General features: G+C 35.7%; 1 protein-coding gene across 2 annotated transcripts in view; it reads right to left on the minus strand.

Annotated features, from left to right (window-relative positions):
- LOC110445759 (THO complex subunit 2-like) overlaps window positions 1-17388 on the minus strand; it is a 42618-nt gene extending 25230 nt beyond the window's left edge. For both annotated transcript variants that reach the window (XM_021490536.1, XM_021490535.1), the window contains exons 1-23: window positions 17306-17388; window positions 14111-14261; window positions 13673-13724; window positions 11915-11985; window positions 11316-11437; window positions 10573-10706; window positions 9970-10130; window positions 9497-9583; window positions 8954-9097; window positions 8552-8724; window positions 8039-8240; window positions 7599-7759; window positions 7097-7198; window positions 6598-6682; window positions 6105-6198; window positions 4297-4377; window positions 3852-3948; window positions 3196-3313; window positions 2783-2962; window positions 2097-2261; window positions 1722-1784; window positions 946-1040; window positions 92-218 (exon numbers count right to left, since the gene is read on the minus strand). In XM_021490536.1, coding sequence (XP_021346211.1) covers window positions 92-218; window positions 946-1040; window positions 1722-1784; window positions 2097-2261; window positions 2783-2962; window positions 3196-3313; window positions 3852-3948; window positions 4297-4377; window positions 6105-6198; window positions 6598-6682; window positions 7097-7198; window positions 7599-7759; window positions 8039-8240; window positions 8552-8724; window positions 8954-9097; window positions 9497-9583; window positions 9970-10130; window positions 10573-10706; window positions 11316-11437; window positions 11915-11985; window positions 13673-13724; window positions 14111-14261; window positions 17306-17358 — 2718 coding nt within the window. In that variant the 5' untranslated portion in view covers window positions 17359-17388. The remainder of the gene's footprint in view (window positions 1-91; window positions 219-945; window positions 1041-1721; window positions 1785-2096; window positions 2262-2782; window positions 2963-3195; window positions 3314-3851; window positions 3949-4296; window positions 4378-6104; window positions 6199-6597; window positions 6683-7096; window positions 7199-7598; window positions 7760-8038; window positions 8241-8551; window positions 8725-8953; window positions 9098-9496; window positions 9584-9969; window positions 10131-10572; window positions 10707-11315; window positions 11438-11914; window positions 11986-13672; window positions 13725-14110; window positions 14262-17305) is intronic.
- Window positions 17389-17432: the final 44 nt, after the last annotated feature.

The raw sequence follows: 17432 nt of genomic DNA on the forward strand, positions 1-17432 counted from the left end.
CTAGCTTGATAGCAAGGTAACTGGAATAGTGCTTGCTGAATTAACCAGGTTTGACTATATACAACACCCTAAAATAATTATAAGCACCTACCATGTCTTTGTTGTCCTCAATAGCGCTGATCTGTGCACAGAGCTGCTGATTCTGTTTGTCGTACACATTGGAGGGTACTGCAAGGTCATACATTTGCAGAGACCAAAATGTCACAAAGAAAGGTGCACTGTGGAAAAATTAATATACAAACTTTAAAATCAGATTTTTCTTCAACTTCTGCAGTTACTTTAATTTTCCCAAATTGCTAAGCTCCTGTGTAGTGTAACCAGTTGTACACAGTGATAGAGTCAGTCAATGCAGAATTTGTTGTCAGAACATCAGCAAAGCCTTGGTTCTTTGTGCTTAAATATACATATCTCACATACCTACATCATGGCAGACTCTTTCTCCCACCTCTAAACCAAAATTTCGGTAAAACAGGACACAGACAATGCTAATGCAACACTTTATTTAGCTATCTGGAAGGGTGAGAAAAATGTACTGTATACCATAGGTATAACTCAAATTTAAAGTTCTATGCAAAACATTCAGGCCAAGCTTGTACATTAATTCTTATACTCTTGATAGGGTGTCACTTGCTGATGGCAAGATTGATACCGTCGGTCAAACCACATTTAGATGCATATCCACTTGTGACATCATAATGAAATGCGATCATTCTGATTGTTAAGTAAAAATAGTAGTGCATTAACGTGGGATTCACATATCCAACATGGGTGTTCCACATGGAACATGTGGTTCTTTCATACGCAGAGGTGGGAGAAAATTTCATTGGGCAATATATGTTTAAATTTTCTTTTTTTTTTAAGGTAAAACTGTCCCTTTTGAAAAAACATGATTTGTTCAGACAAACTATGACCGACAGCATATATATATATACAACTTGTATATACCTGAGGTCTTCCCAAACTTTTGGGGTGTACAGCGGCCGCACCAACTCTATCACAGGACCATTGACAAACTCTGAAGCCTCTATATATCTCTGCATCTAAAAACAAAATTGAATTTATTACATTGTCACATCAGTCTGTAGTCAACTAGTTTACCTTCCAAATTATTTGCCATATATCAAAAGCAGAAACTTTCTTCTTTCAATTTTCTGCACATCCCTTAAATGTGTCACCAGCATCAGGTGTAATGATGACTGATTGCAATTTTCCTCTAAATTAAGGAATAAAATGCAATATTCATTTGTATTACTGATGAGATCCCACCAGCCTTATTTGATACTTGTGAACTTGGATGATCATCAGGTCTGGGTGTACATGTGAGCTTTGTTATTATTACAAGGCAAGTTGGATCGAAAGATACCTTTTTGGACACTTTCAAGACTGACTGGATATAAATATTTTTGGAATAAAATTGATAATTAATACAATTATAGGAATATCAACACTGTAGGATTTTGATATGAAATGTTTCTAAAACCTTTGATGTATATACTGCTGCTGTTGGATCTCTTGAAATGCACACTATATTAAGGCAGTGCACAAGATTTTTTCTCAAGTTCCTTTCAATGTCCCATTCTTTGCGACCACTCAACCAAGAATGCTTTAAGTGGTTATTAATAAATGGCACTACACTAATATGTTAATATATTCTCCCATCTGAAGTCACACAACCATTATAATTGAACATAACATATTCCTCATTCATAGTATAAACTTACTTTATGTTGACTGGAGTTGTGTTTATTGCTCTTGTCAATTTTCCTGAGTTCATCAAACTTTGACTATAAAATATAAAAGAACAAAGTTATTAAGGGGGACAACACTTTTTTCTTAGGATTTTTTTAAACAAAACTTTTTGGAATAATAATTTTCAAAAAATTAAATAAAAACCACTGAATTTGTTTTTAAATTAACCTTTAAGTAGTTTTTGAATTTTCAACAGAAATGTCTGCTATAATTAAAAATAACTGAATTCTGAAAGTAACAAACACAAAAGATAAACAGAGCAATCGCTACACTTTATCTGAAATTACTGAATTGAGACATGTTATCTTGGTAACAGATTCGTCACACAAATATGGTCCAGTACTTACATTAATTGCATATGTAAATGCAGGCCTACAGAGGAAGAAGGCTGCATCTGGGGGAATATGATATGTTGTGATAAGGGTGTCAACATCTGGCAGACGTTTAACAAACTCCTCAGAGCTCAGCTGCATGGACAGGAAACTTCCAAACTGAACCAGTGTGTCCTGGCACTGAAACATAAACCCACTCAATTTGTAAATAAATGCCAACCTATGAACACTATGGAAGTTAACTTTTTTTTTTAACATATATTTACACTTTAGGATGTGTAGGCAGTTTCAACAATTGATACATTCAGCATGAAAAGTCTGAAAATTATATCACATTTAAAATAAGTATCCCAGCATTTGCAATGCACTTCTTGTTCAATTCTTTAAAGATGGAATCTGTAGACCAACCTAGACATGTATTGTAGCATGACCACAACACAGCGCCAGGATGAGTCATTGATGTAGCACTTGAATGAGACACCAATGCAAAGAAGGGTAAGGATGCCACTTTAAAAGTGCTTGTTATCTTGTTAATTTAGAGTCCATCTTAAAAATGTGTACTTTTTTTACTCCATAACTGTAAGCTGCAGGTTTAGTGTGCTCTTCAAATCAAATTTTATATCCTAATAGAGAACCGTCAGGTATTGTCAGTTAATTGTTCATGCAGTCATCTATAATTGGATCATTCCATCCAACCTTACCTGGTCATAGAGCTTGCCAATGAGTTTGAGATGTGTGTCAGCACCTTCATGAAATATAACCCCATCTCTGTGTTGAGCTATCAACAGACACAGGGACAGTGCCAAGTCATGTTCCAGGAGAGTATCTTTCAGGCGAGTCGATGATTTTTTTGTATTCCTCACTTGAGAAAAGTAGCCACCCTGAAAAAGGAGAATAATGCTACTTTAAAACTGACTGATGCAAAACCATTTATAATTAACTATTTTTATTTTTTTTTACATACTCAGGGAATCAAACCTGTCATTTCTTTTTCTGGTTTCAGATATCTCCAATAGTGGTGTCAAACTTAACCGAAATATCAATTATATACAGTATTGCTTATAATCCCCAGATTTATTTTATTCAATCATAAGAGCTTATTTTAAGTACCCACCTCTTGTCGCAGCAGCTCCCCACCGGACATGGCATCCAGCTGGTCCCCAGTTATTTCCTCAGAAATTTCAATGCCTGCCATCTTCTGGACAACCTCACGCAAGAGTAGCAGGTCAAAGCTGAAAATGGATTAATATTCTCAACAATGCTCACTGGCTAGGTTGATGCAGAGACACTTTGATTTAAGTCAATTGCTGTGCATTTTCTGATCACAATTTGTATCACGTCTGATCAATTGCTTTTAATTTGATATTCATCATATCTGTACATTATCTTTGTTACGATGTTAAATCAACTGTTGGCAATTGATGTGAAGGTTACAACAAAAGGTGCAGAAGTATTTTGAATGACTTTAATTGTGGGTGTGACTTGACCTTACCTTTACCTTACCTTTCCCGAGACTTGACCTTTTTACCTCCGAACAGCCTTGACCTTACCTTTCCCGAGTCTTGACCTTACCTCGAAACAGCCTTGACCTTACCATCCTTGAGAGTTAACCTTACCTCGAAATAGCCTTGACCTTACCATCCCCGAGACTTGACCTTACCTCGAAACAGCTTTGAACTTACCAACCCCAATACTTGACCTTACCTCGAAACAGCCTTGACCATACCATCCCAGAGACTTGACCTTACCTCGAAACAGCCTTGACCTTACCTTTTGCCAGCCTTGAGTTGATTGGCCACATACTGCATCACCCCTGCCAGTTCTATGTTGTACTTTCGACAGATAGACCCAGTGAAGTTTGCCAAACCTGAATAGATAAGATACGGTAAAAGTATTACTTTCTATATTCAATTTGTCAATGGACATGATTCACCGATCAAAACCAAATTACTATCAATGCTGGCTGGTATTGTTTTTGAGAAAAACTCTTTTACGGTATTATTGAAGGTTAAGCTATCTAAATGATGGGTTCATAAAAACCAATATGTCAATTAAGACCAAAGATGATAACTCAATCAAATGTGTTCCAAACACTGTAACTCAAACGATAGAAGACTTCTTCAAATATCAATATTAAACAATAATCCCGACCCTAGAGTACAGGAGGATTCTGACCAATCCTCCATTCCGACACAGATCCATGTGAATAACTTACTCTGCAACCACAAGGAGATGTTGGTGTCATCATACTTCATTCGGTCCTTCTCTGGATTTGCCACAGCTTCAATGATGCAAACTTTATATTATTAAGGAACATGCGGTTAAACAGACACGACATTTGCGATAAAATTTAAGTCATTATTAACATTCATATTTTGTTGGTACATATACCATCTGAATTTCCTGTTAATCTTCATAAAACTGTTTAATGCTACCAATTTACATGTACATAGGCACTCGCAATTTCACAATTTAATTACATTCCTAAATTAAACTAAATAATTAATAATGATAATAATAATAATTCGAGGTTTTTGCATACCGCTTTATCACAACCTAGTTCGTAGGTCGTCTCAAAGTGTTTCACAAATTATTATCCATGGTTATGGTGCCTTTGCCTTATTTACAGCTGCATAGACTGGAACAAGCGGAGTAAAGTATCTTGTTCAAAGATACAACACAGTACCGTGACGCAACTCGAACCTGCAACCCTTCGGTCACGAGCCTGGCGTCCTAACACTAGACTACCGTGCCCCCATATATCATTATTGTGTTTGTTGAATATCGTGTAATCGCACTAGATCATGTAGAAAAGGAGGTATTTAACAAGACGCTTTTACTGTTACTTTCTATGTCACCAATGTTTATTATCGGATCTCCTGATATGTACACTAGATCAGGTAGTGTACAAGATATTTCATAAGATCCTTTTTCTGTTCCATTATTTGCGACCACCCAACCAAAAATGTGTTAGGTGGTTATTAATAAATGGCCATTTTCCTGTTTCAATTTTAGTTCTGTTACTTCATTTACTTTCAAACACAGGCTTAGAGTGTGAGAGCTCAAGGCATGACAAGGGCTACTCCAGATGTCATTATATTATTACTTCATGTTCTATGTTGGTATTTTGTTGGTACATATACCTTCTGAATTTCCTGTTAATCTTCAGAAAACTGTTTAATGCTACCAATTTACATGTACATAGGCACACCCAATTTCACAATTCAATTACATTCCTAAACTTAACAAAATAATTAATAATAATAATAATTTGAGGTTCTTACATACCGCTTTATTACAACCTAGTTCGTAAGTGGTCTCAAAGCATTTCACAAATTATTATCCGTGGTTATGGGGCCTTTGCAACCAGCCAACATCTTTCTCAACTCCCTGGGGAGCATACAGCCAGTGCTGCCATTTCGGCACTCACAGCTAGCATTCAACAATTCTAGGACTGCCCAACCATGTTCTCATTTACAGCTGAGTAGTATAGACTGGAACAAGCGGAGTAAAGTATCTTGTTCAAAGATACAACAGTGCCGTGACGTAACTCGAACCTGCAACCCTTCGGTCACGAGCCTGGTGTCCTACCACTAGACTACCGTGCCCCCATATATCATTATGGTGTTATTTGAATATCGTGTAATTGCACTAGATCATGTAGAAAAGGAGGTATTTAACAAGACGCTTTTACTGTTACTTTCTATGTCACCAATGTTTATTATCGGATCTCCTGATATGTACACTAGATCAGGTAGTGTACAAGATATTTCATAAGATCCTTTTTCTGTTCCATTATTTGCGACCACCCAACCAAAAATGTGTTAGGTGGTTATTAATAAATGGCCATTTTCCTGTTTCAATTTTAGTTCTGTTACTTCATTTACTTTCAAACACAGGCTTAAAGTGCGAGAGCTCAAGGCATGACAAGGGCTACTCCAGATGTCATTATATTATTACTTCATGTTCTTTGTAGTAAATAAGTGAAACTGTTCATTCATTTAGCAACATATGGAAGGATACAAGCCAGGACGTCGTATGAAAGGGAAGTGAGATATTTGAGAGAATCCACAACAGGTCCAATGAAGTTGTCATATCTCTGGATCTGGGACAATACCTACAACATAACAAAACAGGTCTCAGTCAAATGCATCTTCAACCATTAGCTTATAGACATATTAAGGTAAACATTGAATCAGTGATATCACATATTCATTGTTATTGAACTGAAAATAAAACATTCTGGTTGTATGGTTCTAAACGTACATTTTCGTCTTCAAAAATTTTAATTTGAAAATGTCACTTCAAGTTTGTTGGACTGGCCCCAGCAATCTACCAGTAATCAAAGTTGAGTTACAATACTCAACAGACAAAATCAACTCACTTACCACTATGGATTTTCTACAAAACATTTAACATAGTATCATATTGATATTCCATTACTTCAACTTCACAGTTTCTTACTTTTCCCTTAAATTGCCATAATAGAAAAGAGTACTTTATGTGAAACCCTTACATATTCAAACACCACTCCTGGGTTACTGTGGCTTAGTTTTCCCAGCTGACGCCCAGAAGGCTTCACATTCTCCTTTGCTAGACGCCTGAAATTATAAACATAATTGAGGATATTACTTCCTACAAAGGTTGTTGCCTCGACTTGAAAGTGTCAAAGTTGTAATACATAATCCAGACACAATAACTAGCGTTATCAAATTGGTATAGACAAGCCTATTTTTAAAGTATTAATCGATATAAAATAAACAATCCACTCGATTCATTTTATCTGCTCTTCTAATCCATTGGGCCATGTAAACCATATATGCCTGCATTTTTAGACATGATAAAACTCCATGGAATTAGTGAAGAGACATTGATTTACTTATTTTGTGAAACATATTTTTGTATACATAGAAACAAAAATGTCCATATCCCTTCCTGCAGGTTTTGAAGAAAAGGGTTGACAATTAGGATATGACCCTGCAAATCGTGCTTTGCCAAAGAGATATTTCACTTACTTCATAATGTACTTGGCCCTCTCCATACAATCTGCCCGAGCTCGGATCAGCTTAGCATGCTGACTGTAAGTATCATTCTTCCAGTTTCCGTACAAGCGATATCTGCAGCACAGAAGATGGATAAATTTGTGTTTATACTGTACACACAAATAATAACAACAAACAATCAGAATCTTTTGTTTGTACTTATTCCTGTTCATATCTAAACATCAAACAAGTTTCATGATTTGATTTCTTAATTCATAAATTCCTTAAACAGGATACGTCCACTTACAGCAGCATATAACCTAAGTAATATCCGGCTCAATGTTACTTAAAGGATTACCTGGCAAAAAATCAATCTGATCATGGATTGAGACATGAATATGTATGCAAAGAAGACTATGTTCATAATAAAGTAAGTTTGAAGCACAAAAAAAGTTAAAACATAAAATCAGAATTTAAGACTTTTTTTTGAATTTTGTTTTAAAACAAATATTGGTTATTTTGTTTTATGACATACCTCAGCATGTATGGGAAGAGTTTGATGAACCCCCAGAGCTCCTCAGAGATACAACAGTTACAGGGTAGTAGCACCATCCCCGGCAACAACACCTCATCCAACATGTTGAGGAAACCATAGTAAGCCACCTCGTCATCAGGACTGATACCACCACTTTGTCTCTGAAACATTCAACAGTACAACTTCAAAACCACTATAATAACTTGGTCTACAGAAACATTTTTAAATGGAATTTGTCAACCAACCTAGACATGCATATTGTAACATGACAACAACACTGTGTCAGGTTGGTTCATTTATCTAGCACTTGAATGAGACACTAAAACCAGAAAAGTTAAAATGCCACTTTATAGGTGCAAATTGGTTTAGGACATCATTAAGCTCAATGCTATTTAACATGATTTTGAATCAAAAAGACTACGATACAACAGATATCTAACCTTTCCCATGAAATTCTTGCCCAGTCTGATTATTTTGACCATGAGAATGGGGTCACAGCAGGTGTATGGTCCGATGTATCTCATGATTGGCAGCACCATCTGGTGGAGGTCTCGGAATGTATGTGCTCGTGCAACCTTGCTGCTGAATCTTCCACCATCAGGTACCTTGCTCTTCATGATCTTACTTGGCAGTCCAGAGTTCCTATACCAAGCACATTGCACAGACATATATATATGTGCCTTCATGTTCTTCTCTTAAATATTTTTGAAAATAACAGCCATTGTTTTAAACATCAACATTTTTTTTATCTTTATTGTTTCGAGATTTTTAACTCAAGTGTGTTATATTTCCTCCATTGATCATGATTATTTTTGACAGATATTATCCTTATTATTGACCATTCTGAATTGGTATATATACTTTATCGATTATTTTGATCAATATGCATATATTTTGTCATGTTATGTGTTATAACACTGCACAGCAGCTAGAGAATTAAGTGATCCACTTACGTCCTGTAAACGGGATCCATCATTAGATGCACCAGAGCACACAGTGCCAAAGCAATGGGTTTGTATGTGGTAGCAAAGAACTCAGGCAAGCGGTCCAGGATCTGTTTAGCATTGTCCCAGGCTCCCAATCCTAGAAGAGCTTCGATGAGTCCAAGTTTCTGGTTTGTCACATGCTGCAAATTCATAGGCACATATGACAGTTTAATGGAATAGCGATTCCCACAGCTTAAAATGGGACAGCATGGGGGGAAAAACATATTTTCTAATATGCAACACTTTGTAAAGTCACTTTCAAAACATTTATGTATTATAGCTCATTTGGATATTTTGAAAGTGAGGTTGAATTCTGCTCAGTGAGTAAGATACATAAAACACAATAATCATCAATAGTAATGTATATACCACATCAACTTTGACAGAGTCATCATCCTTTTTGTCCTCTGAGCGCTCGGACAATATAACAACACTCAGCTTCCTGGCATAGGCCTTGGCATCGTCTATATCCTTTTGATGGTGCTCCCGGATCTTTGTGTCAGGGGGCGACAGCTACAAACAGATAGTGAGATGAATATCAAGTATGTAATGGGTAGGAACAACATCAATATTGATTGCCCAAAATCACTGAGACAATGAGGAATGACAGTAAATAAAGCTTTGGAACTTTCATAGAATCAAGCTCCATTTTTTAAATGCTCTAAATCATTTTTAGGTTCTGTTTTGTAACTTTGGAGGTCAAAAAATATCACACATGAAAATGTTTCAGAAGCATTGTTTAAACAATATATTTGTTAATTGTTTAAACAATATATTTGTTAAACATTCCTTTAACTTTTCCTAGATTTCCAGTCAAATAATATCGTAATCACTAAATCTGCAAAAAAAAACAATTTGTCCTATTTATTGACTTTCATGAACAGATACTTAGTCACTGCATGTGAAGCTTACATGGGGGTAGAGGGAGTCCAAATCAATGAGACCATTCTGCAGTAACAGAGCTGCTATTGTGTACAGACTGGCTGGGGTCTCCTCCTCCTATAACACAAAGTTAAAACAACTACAATCTACACCAACATCAGTCAAACCCTGGCATGTCAGCGAGATTTTGGACAATATTTGAAAGATACTGAATAAAATGTTGTGGAACATACAACCTCTAGGTAAACAGTATATTTGATAAAATACACATTAGAGTTTCAGATAATGGCGTTCTACTACCTTATACCTTAAAAAGCTTTGCAAGTAGCATGTATGTTTCAAATAATTATTCCATGAATTCAACTATACACATAATCAATTATACATGTCTGTTAAAATGGTTTAAGATCAAAATTGTCATTTTTAGAATACCAGTTGTCTGGAATTATTAGAAATTTTGTTAAAAGTATGATTAGACATTTTGTTTCAAGTAGTCTACGTACCTTGAAGAAATGAAATTTAAAGCCAAGTATGTGGCACAGAGTTTTTTGCTCTGTCACATATTCTTTGAAAAGTGGCACATAGAAATCATCAAGTTCTGGACGACGCTCAAAAGATTCCAACAAGATGTCCAATACTCGGTTTGGATCCAAGTCAAAGCAACCTGTAACATAAGAAACCCAATAGAATGGTCTCAATAATAATCACAAAAGGCTAATTTTAGCAGCTTATTCCTGATTACACACTTAAGGTATAGTGGAAAACAATTTCAAAATATATTACGAGTAGCTATTACAGTAGCAGACTGGCTGGATTTCCACAAAATAACATGTACATGCAGAATTTTTGGTTCAAATTTGGATTATTTCTCCATCCACAACCTCAAAAATTCTTAATATAAGCACAGTACTGTCAATAAACATACATAGCAAAATAACAAATTCCGACACAAAATATTAAATAATTTGAATCTGTATTTTTAAATATTCTTGATCACAGTGTGCATGAAGGAGTTATTACTTGTTGGTGTCATTGGAGAAGTTTCCTTCAAAGCAGTTCCAATATTAGAATTGTAAAGAAACTCTATTCTTCAGAGTTTAACATACCAATAAGTGATTTCAGATTCTCCAACACCTGAGTGTAAGTTGTCTTGTCTGTTATCTCCTGGTTAAGCTCAGTGACTAACTTGGCATATCCTTCACTCTCCTCACGTAGCAGGTTGAATTTTTGTTGTTTGTAGCTGAAGGAGAAATCAAAGCAAAACATAATATTCAAAGTCAGATCTAAAATCTAGAAATTTCCGATCCAAGTCTCTATCCTAGAGAGCCAAAGCTAACCTGGGTTTCGTGGCACGAAGCAATTCCATACCAAGCTAGTTTGGATAAAAACAAATAATGGCTGCATGATTTGATACCCAATCTTGGTCAATAGACTGACACTGTCACTTTTCCTCTATCAATATTAATATATACATTTCCTCTGTTAATATTAATATATACTATCTCTAGTAATATGCAAAATCTACAACATTATGTGTTGTACAATATTCTGCATTCAAAAAATATATCACCTAATCAAAATAAACCTTAGATTGAAAGCCAATTTTAATATAGCAAATGATTAAAAGCATGGATCAAATGTTAGCGACTTCTCATTGAATTACAAAGATGATATCTGTAGACCAACCTAGACTTGCATTGAAGCATGACAACAGCACAGCGCCAGGCGAGTCATTTATGTAGCACTTGAATGAGACACCAATACAAGGAAGGGTAAAGATGCCACTTTAAAGGTGCAATAAAGTAAGAAAAAAAGTACTGAAAAAAAGAAACTTCAGTTCAAAACTTACTATAACTTTGTTTTGGTCTTGACATATTTCTGCTGAAATTGTAGTTTAGATGGGATGAGTCCACAACTTTCCAATAATTCCTGATCAAGTCTTTCCTTCAGCACAGCAGCTGGTACAAATATCTGCAAATGATCAATTAAAATCCCTGAATATGTGCATTAGTTTCCTGACTATATCTCTTTTTTTGAATTTTCAGTAAACAACAAACCCACAACATATATAAATACAACCCGGCCATGGAAAGCAAAACAAGAATTCCACAGAAGTGGATGTGTCGCCTGCGCAGGAAGTTGGGAGATTACGAAGAAATAGATACACTTTTCATTTCAAGAGATAATGTTAAAAGTGACCTTGACCTTTGACCTTCGGACCTGAAAAGCAATCCCAAGCAAGCACTTTTGGTAAGGAAGCACTGCAAGAAGTTTGAGTTTGATCGTCCCAAGGAAACTCAAGTTATCGCACGAAAACTTCTGTGCGGACGCCGACGCCAACATAGCAATACCTATGTGTCACCAGCTTTTCGCAGGCGACACAATAAAAACATGTGCATATTGTGTGTGAACACAGAATTATTAAAGAATGTTGCTGAACACACTTACATCACAAGCTGACACAAGAGATATAAATCTTTCTCTCTGGGCTTTGTCCTCAGTTATGGATGATTCAATATCTGAAATAAAAGAGATTTTATTTACGAAACAGACGATGGTTGGAATAAAAACGTAATTCCTCATTCTAAAAAACATAAAAAAGGAATTGGAAAATAATCTATCGCTTCTGATATTTCCATGAATTTAGAAATCTTTAGCTAAAGGGCTTTAAATGGTGTTTAATTGACAGAAACTGTTACAGATATTTGTATTCCATTCAGCTATTACACTACTGTGTGCCACCATCTCAACACCTCATACTTCACAAGTTATCAAGGAGTGAACACATGAATAACATTTTAAAATTAAACTAGAATTATGTCAATGTGACATTAAAGCCGCTCACTACTTTAAATTTAATTGCTTCAATAACACTTTGAGCATCAATATCTACTATAATACCTCAGATAAGTGTTCTGTGTCCTGCTAATTGAAAATCAGGTCATGTAATGATGTTGCCTTTGGAATTTCCAAAATCTATCACCTCTTAAATGATGCCTTAAAAACATTCTCCCTCTCCTCTTTTTTCACCCTCTTTAAGTGTGACGCATTGTTGTAATTTAAATTAGCATCCTCATGATGTGACATGAGCATTTACGTGCATAATGGCAATCGTTGAATGGATAATAAAGAATAGGTGCATTTTGTGCTTGTGAAATGAAGGATAATTATATAATTAACAGTAGTGGGAAAACATGCATGGAGAGAGACGTACTCCTTTTATTTTTATTTATTTTTTATTCATATTGATAATAATTATTAATATATGTAGTGACTGTGTTTACTTTCATTGAATATACAAAATCTCACAAATGTTCTTGGAATATATTTGAATTATATTTCTCAATGTGACTTTACCAACGTAAGAGTTATTCCCTTGCACCAGATCGGATAATATTTTGACACGGCGCGAATTCTTGTCAAACAGCAGCGGCAGCTGTGTCACGTTCTTAAATTGTTACATATTCATAAATAAATACACCAGAAAAAGCATGCTGTGTTACAGAAATGTTGATAAGCATCCATGGTTCACATATCGTCTCGTCTCGGAGCCATTACTGTTATCAACCTAAGCACGATATGTCATATTACGTTCCCATTTGAAACATCAAAATAAAGGTTATACTTCATCACTCATACGTTTTATAAGTATATATATTTGCTTCTTCCTTCTACAGACAGCGTCAGTGCTTGACAGTCTTCACATGTGCTTTCTCGATTCGTATGTGTTTCACACGCGTAAACTTCCTCAGACCTCAATCCGAGTTGCTAAAACACTCAAACCCAGTGCACAAATTTCACCATAACAACACTCGTAGAATGCACCAGAGATAAACATTTTGTTTTCAGCAATTATTTAAAGTATGGATTATTATTTGGAGAAGAGTATCAGAAGACTTTATGTAACCAACAGGTGAGTGTCAGAGATTCTACTTTCTATTTACGATAACGAAACTATATAGCGGAAGCATGCAAGACTGAATTATGCGCACGCACCCCGAACGGAAGTGGGTCTGTCATCTCGTTCTCTGGACACAATTAATAAGCCGCTCGGCTCTCGCCAAGAGCGCTTAAAAATAAGTTGTAGATCAGCGGTACACATGACAAGAATAGATCATCAATATCATGTATACATTAAAGTCATCCTGAACAAAATTTCAGAATGAATGTATTGCTTGGAAACATTAAATAAACAGTTACACTTACCAATAGTTCCATAAACATCAGCCAAAACACTGGGAATTCCTTTGTGTGCATCCTGAAAGGACATCAATATTTTTCTTTAACAAAAAAGACTAGAACAGAGACTTTATCTGAGGTGTTGGAAGCAGCAGTATTAAAACGAAGTAATTGTAAAGAGTCTTAACAAAACTTGTTCCTAAGATTGTGGCTAACTAAAGGGTATTAGCTGTACTGAATGTGCTTTTGATCTTTTGAGTGACACGGCTAGCATCTTTTAAAGGAGATAAAAAGTGCCACTTGAGGAAAATGAAAATTTTCATAAATTTGAAATACTGTTTATACCATAAACTGTCTAAAAAAATAATGTTAAAATTGTATAACCTGTTGCGTATCATCAACAAGTTTTTATTATGCAGTAACATTTTTTTGCCGGGAATATTAATCTCATAAACACTGACTTACCGATGCTTCACCTAATGCAGAAAGGGCCTGTTCTGGTTTTAACTGGCCCTTGATAACTTGCCAGCACAGGTCATACAGGGTGCGAGACAGAGACTTGGGGCCTTGGCTCCATAAACCATTGTTTTCTGCTGAATTTTTACACAGCTTCAGACTGAAATGAAAACCATTATTGGTTTAAGTACTTGTCAAACTCATATTCTGAATCCCCAAAGGTCTCAAAATAATACCTGTTTCTGGTACATTGTACCTAGTGAGTTACCTACCTTAGATTTTAATTAGTGTCTATCTTAATGCAGTTTGGATATACAGATGTGAAAAGTTCCCTTTTTTTAAATGACTTACTTATAGCAGGTCCAGTACACTCTGCCGATTGAGCTATATAGCTGTAAAGACCTATAATAGTTCTATTGACCTATCTGAAATAGGTCTTTTGAGCTATTTTCAAGTGATTTTCTTTTTTAAGGAAAACTGAACAAAGTCGCTTTTAAAAGAAGATTGTATCATTAGGTTGATAACAAAAGACGTTAAATATAAGTATTCTTTTAAAAAAATAATGATGTTAAGGAATCGGTAAATTTACATTTATGAAAACTGAAAATAAACATCTAACTGTATGCTCTTTGTAGTCAACATTACCATAAACCTTTTTTTTTATGCGACTTTGCTTTAATTTAATGAAATTTAAAATCTGAGAAAATATAGCTCAATACAGCTATAATTTATAGGTGTATATAGCTATATAGGTCTTTATAGCTATATAGCTCAATCGGCAGAGTGTACTGGACCTGTATAGGGCTACAATGGTTACAAATAATGCAAGTCAGATAACCGTATGCAATTATCTGAACCAAAACGGGGTAAAAGTGTTTTTGTGTCATGAAATACAGCCACCAATGGCCCTTTATTTTAATAATAATATGATTACTTAATTCACTAAATGCATAAACAAAGATACTGTTATAACAAATTCTCAGAATCTTTATGAATTGGCTTCATATTGCTAGCCTTTTGCATGGAAAGTTTTGGTAGCTTCACTTTTTTATACATTCATGTGTTGTCAACGCTATGCACATGCATATTTCTGTGCATCACTTCCGGTCGGAACACAGACAATAGCTGCAGGTAAATGCAGGGATCAATCTAAGTTTTAGGGGAAACTACCCTTTTTCAGATTTTGGGGAAATCAAATTTTGATACAAGGCTCTAGCGTCATGAAGGTAAAAAATAAATGCTTTGTCCGACATACATGGTGTGCAGTAAATTTCAATTTGTAAACAATTTTATTATTGAAACTGTAGAATTTCTGTTTTAATTAATGTCAAGAAAATGCATATATGCAGTATTATGCATTTTAGCTGTTGAACTTTAAAGAAGACATATATAGGGGAACTCTTTTGAAGAAAAACTGCCTTTTTAGTTGAAATAGGGAGAATTTAAAGGGACGGGAATTTTCTTCTGTAGGGGAAACTACCCATAATTGGTAGTGAATAAAGTCTAGATTGATCCCTGGAATGTCAGTCGATATCATATTTACATTCAAACTTTATGGTATATGCGCACTCAATGGTACGGCAAGTATATATACTGATCACAAGTTTTTGTCGAGGGCTGTCGAACAGTAGTTTGGAGACATTTCTGACTAAGAAAATCAATAAGTATTGACCTACATTTTGGGACGTTTTCAGATACGTAGATATGCTAATCGGATAGTACTCATAAATGCATTGCAATCGGGTATTCGGTTACCTAGCTGTCCCAGCTCTATGTACTGAACAAAGTATAAGAGATGGGCAGATAAAATGTTCTCCTATTGCTTGAATTTTGATTTTGAAAAGATACCATATAATTATGGTACAGCTAAAAAACATCTGTACTGTACAAATGAAACATCTTTATTTTGAGCCTAGTTCCATTTTAGGTACACTTACATTAGGGAAATTTGTGATGACATGTAGAAATGATCAGGAATTTGATATCTCCCTTTTTAGATTTGTTAAAAAGACTTATTTCAAACATATTATCCCGACAAATTTGCAAATTATTTTTTAATTCTGTCCCTTTATTTGAGTCATGGAAAATGCTAAAATGAGAACAAAGTCAGTGTTTTGGTTTGTCGTTCCTTACTGTAACCACCTATGTATCGGTGTGGGTATACAGTGTATTGTGATGGATGTATATATCGTAATCCAACCTTCGCTGATTTCGTATGATATTCAGGTTAGATACGTTGATCTGTTGGCGTTAATCATTTGTGTTATGTCTTTGTAATTCACACGCTTAGAAGACAGATAGCTTTAGAGGTACAATTAAAACGTACAGGTGAGTATACCTCACTCACAGCTAGGTATCACTAAGATAGCCAGAGGGTATAAATAGGCAGAAACCAGCAACAGTCACACTCTTGAGGGCAGCGGGGACTACAGAAAGGATGTGTTCCCGTACGTGTGACCACAGTAGCTGTGACAGCCTGTCCGCATCTAAGGAGCTGTCCGACCTTAGAGCATGACCTGGATGGGCAGGACTTTTTTAATCTGAGGGCCCGGTAAGCTGGCGCTTAATTACCCCCCTCAAGTCGACCGAACAGACTTTGTCAGTGAAGTGTAGACTATAAACAGCAGCGATAGATCGTGAGTAGTATATATTAAACAGGCTTTGTTTTGGAAAGATAGAAGTGACTGAATAAGTCTTGCCTTGATCCAAACACTGCCGTGGTAGACATATTTAATAAACGGTTGAGTGCTGAAGAAAGATACAATCAGACAGAAGGTGTCGCGGTACATAGCAGTGCTAGTCGTGGCCAGGGTAGTCGTGGCTAGGGGTAGTTGTCGATATTGGAGTGCCGAGTTATATACTAGTACATAGTGGCTATAAAGCTGTCGTGCTCAGTGCCAAATAAGCAACCTAGTGCTAATGTCAAGAGACGATGTGCACGGGCGTTTTACGAAACTATGATAAACAAATCTCTCGTACGAGGTTCAATTACAATTGCTTCTTTCATTGAAAATCAATAATATTTGTTCGGTACGTTTTCCTCGCTCCTGCTCTTAAGAAAATAACCGCATGAAAGGACAAGAACATAAAATGTTGCATGACATCGCAATATCGATAGTTTTCACCATTATTTGGGTCGGGTAGTTTCTTAAATACATCAGTTTCGATGGAAATATGAAAACCGGCGATTGCTACGAGACTTACAACTCGGTTCTCCCCGATTTTTCCCATGTTTTGCAGTGCAGAGCTACCGCCATTTTTCCTCGGACACACTTGCTTCAATGACGTCACGTACAAATAGTCTACAAACAGGAATTGTATCATTTCTATA

Source organism: Mizuhopecten yessoensis, unplaced genomic scaffold (genome assembly GCF_002113885.1).
Source record: "Mizuhopecten yessoensis strain PY_sf001 unplaced genomic scaffold, ASM211388v2 scaffold2347, whole genome shotgun sequence".
Classification (NCBI taxonomy): domain Eukaryota; kingdom Metazoa; phylum Mollusca; class Bivalvia; order Pectinida; family Pectinidae; genus Mizuhopecten; species Mizuhopecten yessoensis.